Below are 21,290 nucleotides of genomic sequence, written 5' to 3'. Positions count from 1 at the left end.
GTTATTGACTTTTTTTTTTTTTTTTTTTTTTTTTTTTTTTAGTCGAGGAAAAAAAAAAAATGTTATTTGGGTTTGTAATTTTTGTTTTGTCTATCCCAAAGGTTTTCTATTTTGAATTTTTTAGTTCATGTTAGTTTGGAATACAAAATTGTTATTCGGGTTTTGTCTCTACTCTTTGTTTTACTATAAAGTTACGAGTATGGGATATATTTTAAAAATCACCTAAGTGGTCGGGAAGAAAAAAAATGCTGATAAGTGTGTTATTTTCTGGGAGCTAATTTATTTTGTAATTAATTAAATTTGTCAGGGATTATGTTTAGTGGCTACTTTTAATTTCAATGACCTTGGGACTTTTACTTTCTGGCTGAATTACTATTGTCTGTTTCGGACATGCAACGGCATAGGTCTTCCCAAACCATGCCATATCCGACGACGTAAGTGCACATGGTGTGTTTTCCTGTACATCGTGTGATTGTGTCAGTTGTTTCGATAGAGGGGTAAATTAATGAATTTGGTGCACTTGGTCGGGGAGGGCGCATTTGACCTTGTCTTTCTGTTGTTAGTTGTGCAGGGGCGGTTGTTCTTAGGAACGGTTGTTCGATTGCTATTTCCGAATGGTAATTTGTTTCTCGTGCCGGTATCATTGATGCGAGTTCGTGTTCTTCCTCTACGCCATCATCGTATCTGGTTGTAAAGTTCCGTTTTCTGCGGATATGTTCTTTTATCTTCGAGATGGGGTTGCAAATAATGAAGATTCGTAAACATACGAGGAATAGTACAAATCCTATCGCTGATAGACCAATTATTTTTAGTTTGTCGAACCATGAGAACATGTTTCCTATTTGATTATCTTGTTGTTCTGACATTACAATGTCTCCAACAGAATTGGAGTTGCCTTCTTGCATTCTGCCAACTAGGTCATTTAGAATATTTAATTGTTCCATTTCCATCGTCTCGTGTGCTGGATGGCTTTTCAGCGCGAAGTCGAAATCGTTAAGATGGAGTTCTTCAAATTCTGAAATGAGGTCTAAATTAGGCATGTGAATGCTAGGTGTCTGGCGTATCCAATCTCCTGTCGTAGAATTGTGTTCCCATGTGTGTGGATTTCCATTTAAATTTACCAAAGGTGTTTTCCAGAAACAATCAGAATATGGATGAATTGACCATCCATCTGTTCCAATCGTACAGTTTTTTCCTTCGTAAGTAAAAAACGGCTGAAATCCACATTTGGTTTCGTTTGCTGATATAAAAATTCTTTTTGCCTCGCATTGTTGAAGTGTCATTGCTTGACCGAAGCCTTGTAGTCTTGTGCAGATTGGTAAACCTACTGCTGCTGCTGCTAAAATTCCGTTGGTTTGGGCTAATATAACTGCTTGTGTTCTTTTGATTGCTGATAGTTGACAATAAACGTCCCGAATTTCTTTTGCCAACTTGTTTTCGTGTTCAGTTTCGATGCTTATCTTATATTGGTCGTGCATTTTACTTATTTCGTATTTAATTTTGTCGTTGAATTCTTCAATGTTTTTGGGTAAATCGGCTTCTAAATTTTCATTGTTTGATGTATCTTCAGCTTTTTGATCCATTGAAATTATCAAAGAATCAGCTAACGGCAAGTTTCGAATACTGCTTTCTTCGATGGCCTGAATTTGAGTTCCTTCTGTTGTAGACGTTGTTCCCGTTAGTGCTAAAGGGGTTACTCCGGCAGTATGTGTTGATGATTGTTGGGTCGTCGAACTTTCGATTACTGTTTTTGTGCTCGACGTTATTGAGCTTGGCTGGTGCGTCGTTGTTGTCGCTGTTGTTGTGGAACTTGTCGTAGTAGGCGTTGTTGTTTTCTCTGTTGTTGTGGTTGTTGTGGAACTTGTTGTAGTGGCCATTGTTGTTGTTGTCGTAAGTTTTGTAGTTGTAGTGGTTGTTGAAGTTGAAGTTATCTTAGCAGTTGCCGTAGGTCTAGTAGTAGTGGTGGGTTTAGTGCTTGTCGATGTGATTATTGGTTTTGTAGTTGTGGTGGGTTTTGTTGACGTTGATGTCATACTGGGTTTAGTTGTCACTTTCTGTGTTGTGGTGGGTTTGTTAGCTGCTGTGCTTGTAACTGGTTTAATTGTCGTAGTGCTTTTTACCGTTGTTTTTGCTGTTGTTCCCAATGTGGTTTTTATTGTGGGCTTTGTAGTCGTTGTAACGCTTGTCGTTGTTGTGTGTTTTTCTGTTGTGGGCGCGGCAGGGGGTGTGGCCAAACTTTTGCTGTTCTCTGATTGGTTGTTATCCTCTCTTTTCATTAGTGGTGGTATGGTTGGGAGTGTTTTCCCGTCCAATGGCTGTTTAGTGTGCAGTGCTATGATGGCTGCCGCTGAGAGAGTCCGTATTTGGTGTGGGTTGCGATATTCAAAGTTAAAGTGTTGTTTTTGGCTGGAGCTGTGACAATGCCCCAGGGTCACCCGTCCTACTCTCTGTGTGAGACACTTCCTGTCTGATGAGGGTGAATGTAGCCCAGTTCTATCTGTTGCCATGAGCTGTCCTGTGTGCTCAAATGTGCCCCAGATTGAGCTGGTGCTAGCGCACTCTTGAAGTACTAGCATTGTCGTATTGGCTTTGATACAGGTGTTTGTGTTGAACGGTCTGATGGTGAAATCAGATGTATATTCGAAAGCTTGTCCTCGTTCTGTTGCTTTGCTACAGTTGGCTACCATTGTTTGTGATTGTACTAATGGATCGTTGCTGTTAATTAGTTTTCTTAGTTCTTCTTGACATTGCGGCCACTCTTTGTCGCATTCTTCTAATGTCATTTGCTTGTTTACTCCATGGTGTGTTAGACATTTTTCGTTTGGTGTTTTTCCGTTTTTCAATAGGCCCCAGGCAATCATATCCCAGATTATATTTCCGCTACCGTGATTAGTTTTTAAAATTCCTCCAAATAGCGGCGAATTAATCGTGGTTGTGATTGCCTTCCGTTGTTCTTGTTGAATTTCCTGCATTTCTGCTAAAGTTGTGTCTGGGAAATTTTCTATGATGTCTGGATTGGTGTTGACAGTTTCAAAGATCCATTTTTGTGTTACGCTGTTCTTATCATCTCTGCATTCTGTCAATATGATAGCTTGGTATGTTCCTAGTGTAATACAGAGATACGATTCTTGTGAAATTAATTGATGATTTTGTTGATCTAGAATCCACCGTGTTGAAAATTCTGAGCATTTAGCAACAATTAGTCGGCCTGCTTCTCCTTCCGTGATACAGATATTACTGTTCTGGATTCTTATTGTTTGGTCAACGATGTATTCGAATTCTGATCCTTGAGGAAGTGGATCATCGTCTTTGAGACGAAAGTGGGCGGTTAACTGAGTGTTTTCGTCTGGTTTGTATATTATGTATATAGTGGCGTTGTAATTTACACTCCGGTCCTTCTCGTTGATCCTGATTGACTGTTGATATCCCATTCTTATTGGCCCCCAGGCGTACGAAATGCTGTACAGACGTTTTCCTGAGTCTTCCGAGGGAGTGTTGAGCAAGAATGTAACTTCCTGTTGAATGGATCGTTTCCGCTTGGTTAACTGGAGTTCCCTGTAGTCCTTGCACACCGATGTATCTAGGTGAGTATTTTGTATACATGTATGTATAGTTGTTTTGAACATCTCGTACAATTTTCTCGTTGTTTCGGTTGGAAAGATTAGGTATGTGAGCGGTACGCCCACAACTTTGTAACCTTGTGGTGTTATGTCCCGATCTGGTTTGTTGAAGAATGAAATCTCGATCTGTCGATTGGTGTCGTAAAGACGGCTGGTGTTTTCGCGTTCCGGTATTCTCGGAAGTTCCAGATAACCGCTTCCTTTGATCAAGGTTTGAGAATATGAATTATTTGTTGTCCTATCTCCCCATACTATTGTGTTTTGATTTTGGATGAAGTGTCCTTCTTGCTGGGTAGTATTTAATGGTCCAAATGGGCTCTCGATTGGGTCGTCTTGTTTTTCCTGCCGTAAGGTTATTTGTTCTGCAACACAGTTGAGGGTGTGATATGTTTTTATGGCATACCATTGCCCTTCGCCTGTCGGGGTGGCTGTGAAACTCAGACCCGCTGGTCCGGTCTGCATGTTATTATCGCCACACTTCTTGTCGTTCACCATTCTCCAGCATTCCAGTGGGGAAATTAGTTTAGTTTCTTGTGAATATATGGTGTCGAAAGATCCGATCCAGAATGACCCAGTTATTTTCTTCGTTTTTATCCATTGCTTGCAGGTCCAGCCTTTCCAAGAGGCTGCTGGTTTTTGTGTTGTTTTTAAAGTGTACAACGTGGCTATTCTGGGTAAGTGAGCTGTATCTGATTCTTTGTTATTGCAGTAATAGGGTGCCTCTATATCTAAAATTCCTCTGGTCTTTACGTTCTGGCAGTCGCATACGGTTGAATAGATGGGATATGTGGATGGAATGATGGTGAGTAATTGGATGAGTGATAGTATCAGTTACATCTGCGAAAAGAAAACTTGGATGTTTTAGAATCTCGAGACTTCGTTGCGTTGCCGTAAGTTGTATCGTGGATTCGTCATTCTAGTGTGTGCAGGATTAATTGGTATAGGACCGGGGAGATTTGGTGCGATGATTTTACAATTTTCTGTTTCTGCAACATGATGATGCGGATGCCAACACGCTCTACGGACAGGTATTCTTTTGTTGTTGATGAAGTTGTTTCTTGGTCTGCCTGGTCCTCGTCGCACTGTTTCACTTCCTGGTTGTTGTGGAACACTAGATAATTTTTCTGTTTCTTGGTTTGCCGGGACGTAGAGTTTTAGGCGGTTGACGTGTACCACTGATTTTAGTTTTTCATTGCTCGCGTGTTGAATCTCATAAGTGAGATTTGAGAAATTTCTGATGATTTTGAATGGTCCATTCCAACTGTTGATGAATTTTCCGGCAGTTGGTGGAGCTTTCAGTAGCACAAAGTCACCAATGTTATATTTGATCGCTTGTGTTCCTTTGTCGTAGTATCTTTTTTGTTTTGTCTGTGCCCGAAATAGGTGTTCCTTCGCTAGTTGCTGAGCCTTCTTCCATTGGTGTGAGTACATTACACTGGTATCCTCGTATGTTTCGTATCGCCTGTCTATTTTGATGTCGTTTGGGAGCACTGGTTGTCTCCCGAAGAATAGAAAGAATGGGTTTTGTTGCAGTGTTGATTGCTTCGCTGTGTTGTAAGCAAATGTGACAAATGGTAGATATTTGTCCCAATTTTCTGGTTCATCCGTTACGTAGCAAGCCAACATGTCACATAGGGTTCTGTTAAATCGTTCTACTAATCCGTCTGTCTGGGGATGGTATGCTGTTGTTCTGATTTGTTTGATTTTAAATAATTTGCAAATATCTTGGATTAAGCTCGACAGGAAATTAGTTCCTTGATCTGTTAGTACTACTTCGGGGGATCCATATTTTGTATAAATATCATTAACCAGTATTGTAGCAATTGTTTGGGCAGTTTGATCTCTCATTGGAACCGTGAAGACGAAACGACTGGCATAATCTGATAGGACTAAAATATACTTATGTCCCTTTGCGCTTTCTTGAACGGGACCCACAATATCCATCGCAAGTCTTTCCCACACCCTTTCGGCTGGGGGCATAGGTTGCAATGGTGCTTTACTTCCTCCCACAGCCTTGCGTTTTGCGCATTTAAGGCAATTTTTGATGTGTTCTGTTACGTTTTGTCGCATGTATGGGAAGAAGTATTGTTCTCTAAGTCTGGCTATTGTTTTTTCGATTCCTAAATGCCCTGCCATCATGTGATCATGATTTGCTCGTAAAATTCCGTCGATTAACGGTACAGGGACTACTAATTTTCCTTGTCTATCTGTTAATAGACCCTTTTCATTGATTATAAAGTTGCTTGAGAATCTTTTATTTCTATTTTTCTGACTATCTTCTTGTATTTCCATCATTAGTTTTTGACAATATTTATCTGCTTGCTGTAATTCTATCCATCTGTCTTCTTTCTCAGACCTTTTACTTTCACTTCCAATTTCTCTTTCGAAACCTACGCTCTTCCTTTGACTTTCCCTCTCAAAACTTTCGTTTTCTTTTTGAATACTTTCGTTTTCTTTCTCCAGCTGTTCTTGTTTCTTTAATCTTTCAATCCTTAGTTTTTCTTTTAGATTTTTACCTTCTTTTCGAATATTTTCTAGCTCTCTTATGACAGTTCCTCTTTCTGTTGCCCTTGTTTCTACTCGTGCTATTGGCACTATGGGAATACGGCTTAGGGTGTCTGCATTTTGGTGCGACTTCCCAGGCCGGTACCCAATGACGATGTCGAATTCTTGTATTTTTAGTGCCCATCTAGCTAATCTTCCTGCGGGTTCTGTCTTGCTCATTAACCATTCTAAAGGTCTATGGTCTGTAAATACGGTGAATCTGCGTCCGTATAGATACGTTCTAAATACGTCAATTGCGTGGATGATGGCGTAAGCCTCTTTCTCTGTGGTTGACCACTTGGCTTCGCGGTCGTTCAGATGTTTAGAGCTATACGCTATGACGACTTCCGCGCCGTCTGATTCACGGGGTTCCTGTACGTCGGACTCCGCTGAATCCGCTGATTGAGGTAGAGTTTGCATCTGAGCCAAGACTGCTCCTATACCGTATCCTGAGGCATCTGTGTAGATGATAAATTCGCGCGTGAAATCTGGATACCCTAGGATAGGTCTAGTTATGAGACAGTTCTTGATACAATCAAAGGCGTCCCTTTGTTCCTCTCCCCATTTCCACTCGGCTGATTTTCTCGTTAGCGCTGTCAGTGGGTGGGCTTTATCAGCAAAAGCCCTGATGAACTTCCTGTAATAGCTAGCCAAACCTAGAAATGAGCTCAATTCTTTCACGTTTTTGGGAGCTGGGTATTTGATGATGGCTTCTAACTTTTTTGTACTCGGTGTTATTCCTTGTTGTGGATTCCGAACATGACAACAACTACGGGGTTTCCAGATTTGGAAGACCCCTCAGAAGATCTGCTATTATTAATGTTTAGTTTATGTTATTTTTCTGTATGCCACCAGAGGCGCTGTTTACCATAGTCTTCTTGGTGGCCGATATCGGCAATGGCCGATTCTTCTCTAATTTCCCATTTGCCCCGAGCAGACGTCTCTGTAGTAAGTTGAGTCAAATTGAATAAAGTGTCAGTGAAATCATTTTCTCCCTAACCAACGTGTAATCTAAGGTATTAAGTTTAAGTTTATCTAATAAAAGCTTTCCCCTTAGATTAGATTCGTTACATGGTCCTTCGAACCAATTTGATTTGACGAAATCGTAAAACTTAGACGTTTTGGCTGCTTAAGCACTACACTCATACACGTGTTCAGCAAGAAACACGTGTTAAGGAAATTTTTGAGCCACTATCTTAAACTAGTGTAAGGGTTTAAGCCTTTCTTTTAAGTTAATTAACAACCATTTCATTCCCCACAGTCAATTTTCAAGAAATCTTGCCATGAACAGAGAGTACGGGCCACTCACTTGGGCTGATACCCAAAAGTTCAACGTATAATAAGTTTAGAATTTCATTCAACCACCCGTTACTAACCTTTCTTAATAGTATCTAAGTAAGATTCAAAGACTAGGTTATTTCCACGCTCAAGTTAAGTTTGGTGAACGTCCAGCACCTCTTCACCCCACTCCTACCAGGGAATACCAACCTCTCCCACCTGGTGTTACCATAGATGACAAACTAAATCACTATGAAAAGGGATTCTTCGCCGTAGCAATCAGATATCTGCCCAGACTTGATGCCATCGGAGTTACAAACATCCAGTCAAACACCGATAGGATCAGATATCTGGAATCGTTAAAGCCACCACATCTACGGCAGCAAGAACCAGTAGTTCCAGAGGAAAAGATTTATCCGGACATCCGCCTTCCATCAGGACCCTTGGTGCATCCTCAACAAGAATTTGGTCCAAAGTTTCACCTAGTGTCCACCAGAAGACATCACCCGTCGCGATTTCCTACGCCTCCTCAACCAACGTACCCTATACGGCAGGTCAGAAACGTTGTTGTTGCCAACTTCTTTTCTGACAAAGCTCAGGTACCAGAAGAGAAAAAAGAAAAAGTAAAAATACAAATTGAAGATCGCGAAGACGGCCAAGTGGTAACATTGAAGAAAAGGGAACCTGAAGGCGAGTACGTGCTACAACTTTTAAAAAAGGACTACTGAAGAGATACGAGAAAGAAGAGGGAACCACTTGAAGGCAATTAAGAATTCTTTTGCTTCATGTTTTAATTTTGACGGTTGTTAATCAAGAAGATTTTGTGACAAAGAAAGGACAGCTAGCCTTTGTTGTGTAACTGGTGCGAAATCGCAAAATACAATCCTTTCGTTTTCCCATCCTAAATCCATTTTCGTGTTGCTTTCTCAGAAAGGAAACTTGCCTAGGGATATCCCACAATAATTGTTTTTCAGAATCATTTTTTCAGATAGCCTTATAACTCAGCAACAAGATGGCCACCAAGAGATTAAACCAAGCAGCTATGGTAATGACCATCGACATTTTAGAGAAAGAGCTGCACAAGGACCTGAAAAATTATGACGAAGCATGTGATGAAGAAAGATTGCAAGAAGCCGAAATATCTTTTGAGCTGGCCGACGACAGGATGAAGAGACTCATAACCAACTATCAGTCACTCATCCCACTATTGGAAGCTGAAGCGCAAGAAAAATATCTTCAACAACATGAAGAATTCGTCAACCGATTTCACAAGATGAGTATCGATTGGAGAAGGAGAAGACCAGTTGAAAGCAAACGAAGCCCTCAACAACGAGAACCCATACTTCAAGTCGCTGCGCAGAGTGAAGAGGAGACATCTCCAACTACGAATATTGCTCCGGCAATGAACGCACTTACTTTACAGCCAACCCCAAACGCAATGAGTATAGCACATCTGCTACCCAGGATTGAAATTTCCAAATTTGATGGTGACCTAAGCAAATGGAGGGATTGGTGGGCGATTTTTCGAACACTAATCCACGAAAACCAAACCATGAGGCCCATTGAAAAATTTAGCAGATTAAAACTACACATAACGGAGGAAGCTGCTGGTGCGATTTCGTACTTGGATCTAACTGAAGACAATTACAACAAGGCGATAGACATTCTAAACGGGAAATACAACAAACCGAGATCGGTAAAAGCTGACCATTACATTGCAATCACAGAACTAAAAAAAGTAGAACGTCAAGAAGACTACAAGGCCTTACGACAACTACACGACAAGGCAATGGGTCACGCTTTAAACCTCGGTAACCTGGAGCAGTCTACAGCGCAAAACGAAGCAATTATGGAGATCATCACAAGAAAATTGCCAATGGAATTAATGTCAAGATGGCACGGAAAAACCAAACAGTCACAGAAGACATTGAAAGATCTCTTTAATTTCATTGACTCCATAGCTGAAGACTGGGAATACGTCTATTCCACAGAGAGACACGAAAAGAAGAAGACGAAAGCAGAGGCACCAGAGAAATCACAACGAGTTACATTCGCAACAACACCAACGGCAGCTGAGTTAGCAGTCACAGGGACTGCAACTGAATACCCAAGACATCCAAAGTACCGGAAACAAATGAACTTGGAAAAAAGAAGATGTTTATTTTGCAATGATAAACATCCCCCGACCAAATGTGATATCACACTAGAGAAGAAAATTGAGCAAGTCAAAAAAGAAAAAAGGTGTTGGAAGTGCCTTGGACAAAATCATCAAGTGAAAGAGTGTTGGAGTATAAGCAAGTGCTACAAATGCGGAAAAGATCACCACACGGCCATCTGCAACAGGGTTAATCCGAAATCGGTGACGGCAACAGTAGCTGCGTCTCCAATGTTAAAGGTAGCAGATGACGCTCCTCTTTCAATAGAAGCACGCCTATTTGGTGGCGTATACGTCCAAACGGCAACAGTAATAGTGGAAGGCCCGAAAGGATGGCTGAAAGCTATTGCTTATATCGATCAAGGATCGAATGCAACCTTAATTCGAAGCGAACTCGCTCAAACTCTAGGACTACAAGAAGTCGGGAAAATCAATCTGAAGCTGCAAGCAGAGGGACACATGCATCCTGAAAAAGAACGGAGCGTAAGAAAGTTGCGACTTCGAGGACTCATCCCAAATGCCGAAGAGATTGAATTGGAAGCGATCGAGCAGCCCGAAATCGGGAAGGTTGCTGGATCAAGAAAAACAGAATTTGTCAGCGAACTCTGGAGTCAAGGATACCAACTCGCAGATGACAGGATTCTAAGCGGAAGAGCAGGACCGTGCCAAATCGACGTCTTGATCGGAGCGAATCAAGTGTGGAAGGTTCTTGGCTCAAAACAGATCGTCTCGAAAACGGGTATTCGAGCGATAGAAAGCAAATTTGGATGGTTGTTACTTGGGCAAGATGAGACAGTTACGACATCGTCTAACACAGCAATCGGCTTTCTCTTAAAAGCCAAACAAGGAACACCAGAAAATTTAGAAGCAGAAATAGACCCGAAAACTGACGAAATAGATTTCGCCAGATGGTGGAAGCTGGAAAGCTTGGATCCACTAGAAAAAATTCCACTATCCATACAGTGGAAATCCTATGCAGACACCATCGTTCAAGATGAAGATGGACATTACGTAGCACCACTCCCATGGAACGAGAACAAGATACGTCTGAGCAAGAATGAAACCATGGCAGAGGGTCAAGCAAAGGCGCTTATTAGAAGAATGGACAGAGATAAAGAAATGAAGACTTCTTATGAAGCCGAATTCGAAAAACTAAAAGTTTCTAAATTCATTTCAAGAGCAGATACATCTTTTGGCGGTATCTACACTATCCTGCCCCATCATCCGGTTGTAAGAAGAGACAAAACAACCAGCAGAGTCAGGCCTGTTTTCAACGGTTCGGCAAAACCGAAAACAGGTTTCAGCGCCAACGACTGCCTAGAAGAAGGCCCCAATCTAAACCCGGACATTCTCGACGTGATGTTACTGTTTAGGCTCAACCCAATCGCCTGGACAGCTGATATCAGACAAGCCTTCCTCATGGTGAAGCTACTGAAAGAAGACGCGGAAACGCTACGATTCTACCTAGAAGACGAAGACGTCCCAGGATCGCTGCAACTATACAAATGGAACAGGCTTCCATTCGGACTCACATGTAGCCCGGCAGTGCTAAGGACAGTCTTAAAGAAACACTTGGAGTCCTATGAAGGCGAGCTAGCGGAAAGCAGTCAACAAATCCTACGCCACCTATATGTAGATGACCATTTGTCAAATGCGTCTACATTAGAAGAAGCAATGGCCGTAATCGGAACTGTTCTAAAGCTTTTTGCAGACGCAAAAATGGACCTAAGAAAATGGGTGACAAACAACAGTGAGCTGCGAAGATATCTACTAAAACAAAATTTAACAGAAGACTCAGCCAATTCACACTCGTGTCTAAATCTAGACCCGCAGAAAGTGCTTGGTGTAAGGTGGAATACAAGCACGGATTGCTTTTATTTCAAGTCGGATGTGATAGTAGACGCAGCTACAAAAGTGAAAATTTTAACGAAGAGATCCTTCGCCAAAATTTCAACCAAATTGTTCGACCCACTTGGATTAATTGGACCCGTCACACTACAATTCAAGCTTTTATTTCAAGAATTGTGGCAAATCAAGATTGGATGGGACGATGAAGTACCCAAAGAGACGGAGATCCAGTTCAGAGATATAGTAGAAGACCTCAAATCAATTGAGAAAATACAAGTGCCAAGAATGATTTCTTTGGCACCAAACAAACACATGCAAGAGTTGCACATATTTTGTGACGCTTCTACAAAGGCATATGGTGCAGTGGCTTACGCGAAATCGCAATATCCAAATTTCGTCCGCCTAATTTGTTGCAAGACAAGAGCAGCGCCACTTCCGAAGAATGAAGTATCGCTACCGAGACTAGAATTGCTTAGTGCCGAGCTCGGTAGCGTATTAGCTGAAAGAATTGTCAATGCAATTGACAAGGTCCAATGGAAAGTGCATCTTTGGACAGACTCAATGGCAACGTTAGGATGGATAAAAGGTGAGCCAACCCGTTGGAAGCTATTTGTCAGAAACCGAGTTGAGGCAATTAGAAAAAGGTCCAACCCAGAACAATGGAGACACTGCCCTGGGAAAGACAATCCAGCAGACTACGCATCAAGAGGAACCACTGTCAAGAAACTGATTGCGGCTTCCTTTTGGTGGGGAGGTCCGTCCTGGCTGATTCACAACGAAAAAGAATGGCCACAACAAGGAAACCTGACATCAGAAGAAATACAGTCGATGGAGATTGAGGCAAGATCCAAGAAAAGAATCGAAAGTCTTGCAGTTAGCAGCACACTGGATTGGTTCGACGTATTAGCAGCAAGAGCAAGCAGTTATCTGCGGTTTTTACGAACAATTGCCTGGATGTTTAGGCTTTTCAGAAAGGAATCACTCGGTAAAGCAATTGAAACGGTCAGAGGAAAGGAAATACCATGCCTTTCTGCCCGCGAAATCGCCACCGCCGAAAACTTTATTTTGAAGTTTATTCAAAAAAGGGCATTTCCAGAAATCTACGAATCACTTCAAGAGGGAAAGCCGCTTGGCAACATGCTATGCAACCTAGAAACCCTAAGACCTATTTGGGATGCGCAAGACAAACTAATTCGAGTGACTGGACGAGTTGGTCCAGCTCTAAAGGAACTGCTGATAGACCCGCCGATTCTTCTCCCAGCAAGCGAGAAGATTGTGGACATGATGATCCAGTATCATCATGTCAAACGGAAACATGCCGGTGTCCAAAACACTCTGACGTTCTTACGAAATCGGTTTTGGATAATTCGTGCCCGCCAACGGATAAAAAGTGTCATCAAACAGTGCGTGAAGTGTCAAAAGGTGCAATCGCGTCCCTTCAACGAAGAAACAGCTTCAATGCCCTTGGATCGTACCAAAAGAGCACAACCCTTTGAAGTTATCGGGGTTGACTACTTCGGACCGATGTATGTCTTAGAAGAAGTCATCCTAATAGAAAAGGACAGTGAAGGGAACGATGTCGAGAAAACTCGTATAGGAGAGAAGAAAGTGCATGCGTGTTTGTTTACTTGTGCCGTCACAAGAGCTGTGCACTTGGAGCTCGTGACCGACTTAACCGCCCAGACTTTCATGCACGCGTTGAGAAGAATGATGTCACGTAGAGAGGATTGCAAAATCATCTACAGTGACAACGCGTCAACATTCACATGTGCGGCAAAACTGATATCAGAAGATCCTACCCTAGCTAACTGGTTGTCAAGCAAGGGTATCACATGGAAGTTCTCCCCCAGTCTAGCTCCATGGTGGGGCGGGTTTTGGGAGAGAATGGTGCGCTCCGTGAAAGAACCATTAAGGAAAGTGCTGGGGAAAATGAAAGTGAGCTACGACCAGCTTCATACTATTTTGGTCGAAATCGAAGCTATCGTGAACTCACGTCCTCTCACTTATGTGTCTGGAGACGCACAATCGTTTGAAGTGTTATCTCCGCAAAAACTGCTGACTGGAAGGCAACCTGGTGCCACAACAGAGTCACCCGACTCTACGAAAATGAGCCGAGACGAACTTATCGAATTGGATAAGAAAAGGAGCGAGCACGCGCTGACATGGTGGAGGCTTTGGCAAGACTCGTACCTGTCCGACCTCAAGCGATTTTACTGTCGCAAGGGCAAGGGTACGAGAATTCCACGTGTTGGCGAAGTCGTCTTACTAAAAGAGCCTAACATCAAGCGAGTTTCATGGCCGACGGCCATTGTTACTGAACTTGTTCCTGGCTACGACGGCAAAGTAAGAGCTGTTACCCTACGGCTACGATCGGGAAAGGAAACCACCCGAGGCATCCAGACTGTCTACCCTCTCGAAATACAGGCCGATATCGACACACCAGTCGACGAAGCTGAAATCGGCGTAAAGGAGAAAACTACTTCCAAGAAGAAGAAGAATCCACTCCGCAAGAAGAAATTGGAATCGCAGGAGGGAGCTGGCGATTCCGGCGGGGAGGATGTTGTGGATTCCGAACATGACAACAACTACGGGGTTTCCAGATTTGGAAGACCCCTCAGAAGATCTGCTATTATTAATGTTTAGTTTATGTTATTTTTCTGTATGCCACCAGAGGCGCTGTTTACCATAGTCTTCTTGGTGGCCGATATCGGCAATGGCCGATTCTTCTCTAATTTCCCATTTGCCCCGAGCAGACGTCTCTGTAGTAAGTTGAGTCAAATTGAATAAAGTGTCAGTGAAATCATTTTCTCCCTAACCAACGTGTAATCTAAGGTATTAAGTTTAAGTTTATCTAATAAAAGCTTTCCCCTTAGATTAGATTCGTTACATTCCTTTTTTCGAAACAATATATCCTAAATAGTCTAATTCTTCTTTGAAAAATTCGCATTTCTTTCTTTTTAATTTTAGTCCTGCGTCTTTAAGAAGTTTAAACACTGCTTCTAGATGTATCACATGTTCAGCAATATTATTACTGAACACTATGATGTCATCCAGGTAAACCAATGTGAACCTGAACAATACTGATTTCAATATGTTGTTCATTGCTCGTTGAAAAGTGCTTGGTGCATTTGTTAGTCCAAATGGCATTCTATTAAATTCGTATTGTCCAAGTTCACAAATGAAGGCGGTTTTGTGTTTGTCGTTTTCTTCTATCTCCATCTGCCAGTAGCCACTTAGTAAGTCCAATGTTGAGAAGTAAACTGATCCGCTCAATGCATCAATTGTGTCGTCGATTCTTGGTAATGGGTATTTGTCTTTTACGGTTATTTTGTTAAGTGCCCTATAATCAATACACATACGCATTTCTCCATCTTTTTTGGGAACCATTACAATTGCTGCTGCAAATGGGCTGTGACTTTCTCTAATAATATTGTTATTTACCATTACTTCAATCTTTGTTTTGACAATTAGTTTTAATGCTTCTGGTGTTCTACGCAATCGTTGAGTAATTGGGGCGTTGTATCCTATGTTAATGGAATGTTTTACATCAGTTGCTAGACCCAAATCTGATTCTCTTTCTGCAAATAGAGTTTCGTGTTTCTTCAATAGATTTTCAATTTTAATGCGTATCTCGTCGGAGATGTTAGTCGTTTCACTCTCTTGGGTTTGTCCAATTCGCTTAGATTTCTTGTTAATTTCTGATTGGGAGAAAGATTCTAGGCTGCGATAATCTGCTACTGTCAGATCGTTGTTGTAGTTACTATCTGACGAACGGTCTGGGAGGAGTGGAATATTAATACCTGTCTTGCCAAAAGTTATGCTATATACTGGGAGTGTGTTTTTACCAAAGCCATGTTCTTTTCCGGAATGATCGTAATTGATCTGCCTGTTTTTAGTATTAATTTTTACATTGTTGCTCGATAAGAAGTCTAATCCTAATATGCAAGTTTCGTTCAAGTTTTCCATAATAAAGAAATCATGCTTAATGACGTGATTGGTGTTAATGGTGATTGAAAATCCATATTTCCCTTTCGATTTTAGTATTTCTCCTGACACCGTTCTAAATATTGGCGAAGGGGAGTCTTTAACATGTTTAAGTTCTTCATACTCCTTTAGATTAAAAAATATGCTGTCAGAAACTAAACTGGCTGCTGCTCCTGTGTCTACTAAAGCCTTAATTTCTTTTCCAAAAATTCTTACTGGTATACGGATTAGTTTGGGTATCGCTATTTCTAAATTTTGTGTTAAAGGGTTGGTTGGTAGGGATATTGTGTTTACTGCATTGGACGGTGGTTCGGGTTGTTGATACGTGCCATATCTGTCCAACATTCTCGTGCAATGTGTCCTTTTTATTGCACTTGTAACAGATAATAATCTTATTTCCAAGAGTGTCGTGGGTGTTCGGCTGGTTTTGTCGTTGCTGCGGGTATTGTCGTGGATAACCTGGGTTTTGGTGATACGCTTGTTGATTGTTGCTCGGTTGAAAGTGTGGTTGATTGTAATGGGTCGGTCCGTTGTTGTATGAAGGTCTCGGTGTTTGTTGATATGAAGGGTAATTGGGTTGTCGATACCCTGGGGAAGTACCTTGTCTTCGTGGTGAAGTATAATTGTTGCGGTATGGGCTGTTCTCCCTGCTTCGGCCGAAATTTCGGTCACTACTGGGGCCTCTGCTATTTGATCTGTCGTCGAATCGAACTCGCGGATTTTGTGATCTGGAGTACCGATCACTTGATCGTGAGGATCTTGGTTCGTATCGATCTGCTGCTGCTACGGTTATATCAGTATCCTGTGCCAAGTTACGGTTTTTATTAGTTTTTTCCAGTTCCTGAATTTTTTGTTTTAAGAATTCAATTTCTGTCTTTTGTTGTGAAAGTTCGTTGTCTTGTTGTTTCTCGTGGTGCGTTATCCCTGCTATCACCGCATTTATTTCCTTATCTTCTGCAGTTTCCTTGCTATATAGGATACCTTCGGATATGATTAATTGTTTACAAAGCTGATCAAAATCTTCAGGGTCTTCGGGCATTCGAAAATAGAGCTCTGCTCTGAATTTTGGTAAAATGCCTTGCATCAGAATTTTGATTTTGGTATAATCTCTCATTCTTTTGACTGTGTTTATGAGTCGACCTTCAACTATGGTCTGGTTTTGGTCAGATTTTTCTTCTTTGCCTTCAATGGACTCGTAGAGACTGTTGATTCTTGAAATAAAGGCTTTGCATTTCTCTTCAGGTTTTTGTTTTAGTGTGGATAACTTTTTTCTTTGTGCTGCTAAGTCGTATGCATCCTGGAATCTTCCAATAATGGCAGTTTTCCATTCGTCATAACTTAATTCGTCACCTTGCTCTTCCACGTAGTTTCCATGCCATTCTAAGGCATCGCCTTTTAGTCTGTCAGAGAAGAATCGTATTTTTTGGTTGTCGTCCCAGTCGTTGTTGCGTGTGACATGTTCGGCGTCCTTCAGCCATTCTGTTATTAGTTTATCAGTACTTTTCCCTTTGAAGATTGGAATTGACTTTTTGTCTTCTCTGGAAAATAATTCTCCTAATGCTTTTACAATTGGTTGGGTTGTGGATGTATCAAGGCTATCGGTATCTGTTGTGTCGCGGTCAATTCTTGAAGCTTCTTTGTGTGAAAGTCCCATTTCGATTTTGTTTTTGAGAGTTTGGTACTTTCGCTCTAGTTGAATAAGGTTGTCGTTTTGGATCTCGATTTGGTTCTGTAGGTCGTTGTTGAGTTGCTGTAGTTTTTCAACTTGTTCAGATTCTAACTCGAAGTGAAGGGATTTGTCTCCTTCTGTTATTGAGGTTAGGTCGTTTATCTCACTTACTAATTTCGTTATCTCTCCTGGTTCGTTGGAGTTGTCTAAGTCTTCGGTTTCAGCGAATGTTACCTGTTGCTTTCTATATTCTCTTATCCTGTTTTCCAGATACTTAATCTTTTCTTCTTGGTTTATTGTCTGCGCGTTGATTTTTTGTAATTCTGTTTCAAGATTTTTATTCTTTGTAGTAATATCTATCAGACTTCTTCGTAAGGCGACTTTTTCTGTTAAGGTTTTTTCAAGGATCTCTTTTGTTTCTTTTGTATCTGTCTGAAGTTGTTTGTTTGTTTCTAAAGTTGCTTTTATCTGTTTCTCGGCGGTTTCTAACTTCGTAACCAGTTGTTTTCTTTCACTTTGAAGTTTGCTAATTATTTCTTGCCCTTCTCTCTCAACTGCTATGATATTGGCTTCTTTTTTTTGTAACAGGTTTTGTAGTTGGTTTTCTGTTGCTGTGGCACTTTCAAGGCTTGTTTCTAATTCGCTTATTCGATTGGCAGTTTTTTCAAGGGAGTTTTTTAGAGTTTCGTTACTTTCTTGGAGTTGTTCAAGGGAGCTACTTAAGGTGTATTTGGTCTTTTTCTTCTTTCTCTTTGCCTTTTTCTTGTTGCTCTCTAGCTGCTTTCTTAAGCTCTGTAACTCAAAATGGAGTTCAGACGAACATTTTTTCTCTGTAATCTGCGCAAGTACTACTTCTCTTTGTAAAATACGGCTGGTACCTAATAAGAATTCTTTCTCTTTACCATGTACAATGCTAATTTGCTGTAATAAACTGTCAAGGTTTTCGGTGTTGCCACCAAGGGATTCTACGTAATTTTTGACTGTCTTTGTGGTGTTTGTAATAGTTTCTGCTGTTATACCACTTGGTACTTGCAACGATGGTTCTAACAACGTATATGAATACAATTGTAATGCGTTGTGGGTCTCTTTAATAACTTCTTGTTTTTTGGATTCTATTTGTTGGATTTTTGCTTTTGTCGTGGTAGTCTGATAGGTTTTGTTTTGTTCTACTTCTTGTTCAAATTCTAAGTCCACAAGAGTTTTCCAGTGGTCTAAAAATTTTTCTCGAGAGTAGTTGGGATTTTGGTTGGTTGTGTCTGGCTCGCGAAATACGGGGTACAACGGTGGAGATAGTTCGTCAGCAATGTTCGGATACAAAGTATTCTCCTTACGAGTAGTCTCTGATACAATATGATCAAGCGGCATTCGCTTACCTTTGATGGTGTTCCTTGGTCTGGTAGAGTTGTTGGAGACTCGTCGGGGAAGTGTAGAGAACAATCACTGAAATAAGGTACGGGTAGAAACTTTGTACTGGACAACAAGTGTGAGTCTCGTTGGGACCTCCAATTGTAAAGTTTCAAACCTTGTGTATTGCAGTGGATTGTCGTAACAAGTCCGAATTACATGTTACAATCATGCAGTATTTATACTACTAACACACATACAAAATGAAGGTAAAATGGGAGGGGACACGTTCACTTTCACTTGTGAAACGCTTGAGGGATGTTGAGGGTGTGGCTGTCTTCGGATAGCCTGTGGGCTCGTTACAGTGTTATAGAATCAGTTTAATGATATACATTCAAACAGCATCAAATATACGTGTATTCAATGTGAATATAGTGTGATACAATAAGTTTCCATATCTACATTCAAACAGCATCAAATATACGTGTATTCAATGTGAATATAGTGTTATAGAATCAGTTTCATGATCTACATTCAAACAGCATCAAATATACATGTATTCATTGTGAATATAGTGTGATACAATAAGTTTCCATATCTACAATCAAACAGCATCAAATATACGTGTATTAAATGTGAATATAGTGTTATAGAATCAGTTTCAATATCTACATTTAAACAGCATCAAATATACATGTATTCAATGTGAATATAGTGTTATAGAATGAGTTTCAATATCTACATTCAAACAGCATCAAATATACGTGTATTCAATGTGAATATAGTGTTATAGAATCAGTTTCATGATCTACATTCAAACAGCATCAAATATACGTGTATTCATTGTGAATATAGTGTTATAGAATCAGTTTCATGATCTACATTCAAACAGCATCAAATATACGTGTATTCATTGTGAATATAGTGTGATACAATAAGTTTCCATATCTACATTCAAACAGCATCAAATATACGTGTATTCATTGTGAATATAGTGTGATACAATAAGTTTCCATATCTACATTCAAACAGCATCAAATATACGTGTATTCAATGTGAATATAGTGTTATAGAATCAGTTTAATGATCTACATTCAAACAGCATCAAATATACGTGTATTCAATGTGAATATAGTGTTATAGAATCAGTTTAATGATCTACATTCAAACAGCATCAAATATACGTGTATTCAATGTGAATATAGTGTTATAGAATCAGTTTCAATATCTACATTCAAACAGCATCAAATATACGTGTATTCAATGTGAATATAGTGTTATAGAATCAGTATCATGATTTACATTCAAACAGCATCAAATATACGTGTATTCAATGTGAATATAGTGTGATATAGTGTGTTTCAAAATCTAAATTCAAACAGCATCAAATATACGTGTATTGAATGTGAATATAGTGTTATAGAATCAGTATCATGATTTACATTCAAACAGCATCAAATATACGTGTATTCAATGTGAATATAGTTTGATACAGTGAGTTTCAATATCTACATTCAAACAGCATCAAATATACGTGTATTCAATGTGAATATAGTGTTATAGAATCAGTTTAATGATCTACATTCAAACAGCATCAAATATACATGTATTCAATGTGAATATAGTGTTATAGAATCAGTTTCATGATCTACATTCAAACAGCATCAAGTATACGTGTATTCAATGCGAATATAGTATGATACAGTGAGTTTCAATATCAACATTCAAACAGCATCAAATATACGTGTATTCAATGTGAATATAGTGTTATAGAATCAGTTTCAATATCTACAATCAAACAGCATCAAATATACGTGTATTCAATGTGAATATAGTGTTATAGAATCAGTTTCATGATCTACATTCAAACAGCATCAAATATACGTGTATTCAATGTGAATATAGTGTTAAAGAATCAGTATTATGATTTACATTCAAACAGCATCAAATATACGTGTATTCATTGTGAATATAGTGTGATACAATAAGTTTCCATATCTACATTCAAACAGCATCAAATATACGTGTATTCATTAAGAATATAGTGTGATACAATAAGTTTCCATATCTACATTCAAACAGCATCAAATATACGTGTATTCAATGTGAATATAGTGTTATAGAATCAGTTTAATGATCTACATTCAAACAGCATCAAATATACGTGTATTCAATGTGAATATAGTGTTACAGAATCAGTTTAATGATCTACATTCAAACAGCATCAAATATACGTGTATTCAATGTGAATATAGTGTTATAGAATCAGTATCATGATTTACATTCAAACAGCATCAAATATACGTGTATTCAATGTGAATATAGTGTGATATAGTGTGTTTCAAAATCTAAATAAACAGCAAAATCTAAATTCAAACAGCATCAAATATACGTGTATTCAATGTGAATATAGTGTTAAAGAATCAGTATTATGATTTACATTCAAACAGCATCAAATATACGTGTATTCATTGTGAATATAGTGTGATACAATAAGTTTCCATATCTACATTCAAACAGCATCAAATATACGTGTATTCATTAAGAATATAGTGTGATACAATAAGTTTCCATATCTACATTCAAACAGCATCAAATATACGTGTATTCAATGTGAATATAGTGTTATAGAATCAGTTTAATGATCTACATTCAAACAGCATCAAATATACGTGTATTCAATGTGAATATAGTGTTACAGAATCAGTTTAATGATCTACATTCAAACAGCATCAAATATACGTGTATTCAATGTGAATATAGTGTTATAGAATCAGTATCATGATTTACATTCAAACAGCATCAAATATCCGTGTATTCAATCTGAATTTAGTGTTATTGAATCAGT

General features: G+C 39.7%; 1 protein-coding gene across 1 annotated transcript; it reads left to right on the top strand.

Annotated features, from left to right (window-relative positions):
- Nucleotides 1-8,454: 8,454 nt before the first annotated feature.
- Nucleotides 8,455-14,088, top strand: LOC130703316 (uncharacterized). Its single transcript, XM_057524800.1, has one exon. The coding sequence runs from the start codon at nucleotides 8,455-8,457 to the stop codon at nucleotides 14,086-14,088; it is 5,634 nt and encodes a 1,877-aa protein (XP_057380783.1).
- Nucleotides 14,089-21,290: the final 7,202 nt, after the last annotated feature.

This window comes from Daphnia carinata, unplaced genomic scaffold (genome assembly GCF_022539665.2).
Source record: "Daphnia carinata strain CSIRO-1 unplaced genomic scaffold, CSIRO_AGI_Dcar_HiC_V3 NW_026453159.1, whole genome shotgun sequence".
NCBI classification, from domain to species: Eukaryota; Metazoa; Arthropoda; class Branchiopoda; order Diplostraca; family Daphniidae; genus Daphnia; species Daphnia carinata.
Note: the sequence above shows the minus strand (reverse complement) of the source record. Positions and strands in the feature narration are given on the sequence as shown.

Coding starts and splice junctions, on each gene's coding strand:
- LOC130703316 (XM_057524800.1), top strand. CDS start 8,455: ATGGCCACCAAGAGATTAAACCAAGCAGCTATGGTAATGACCATCGAC.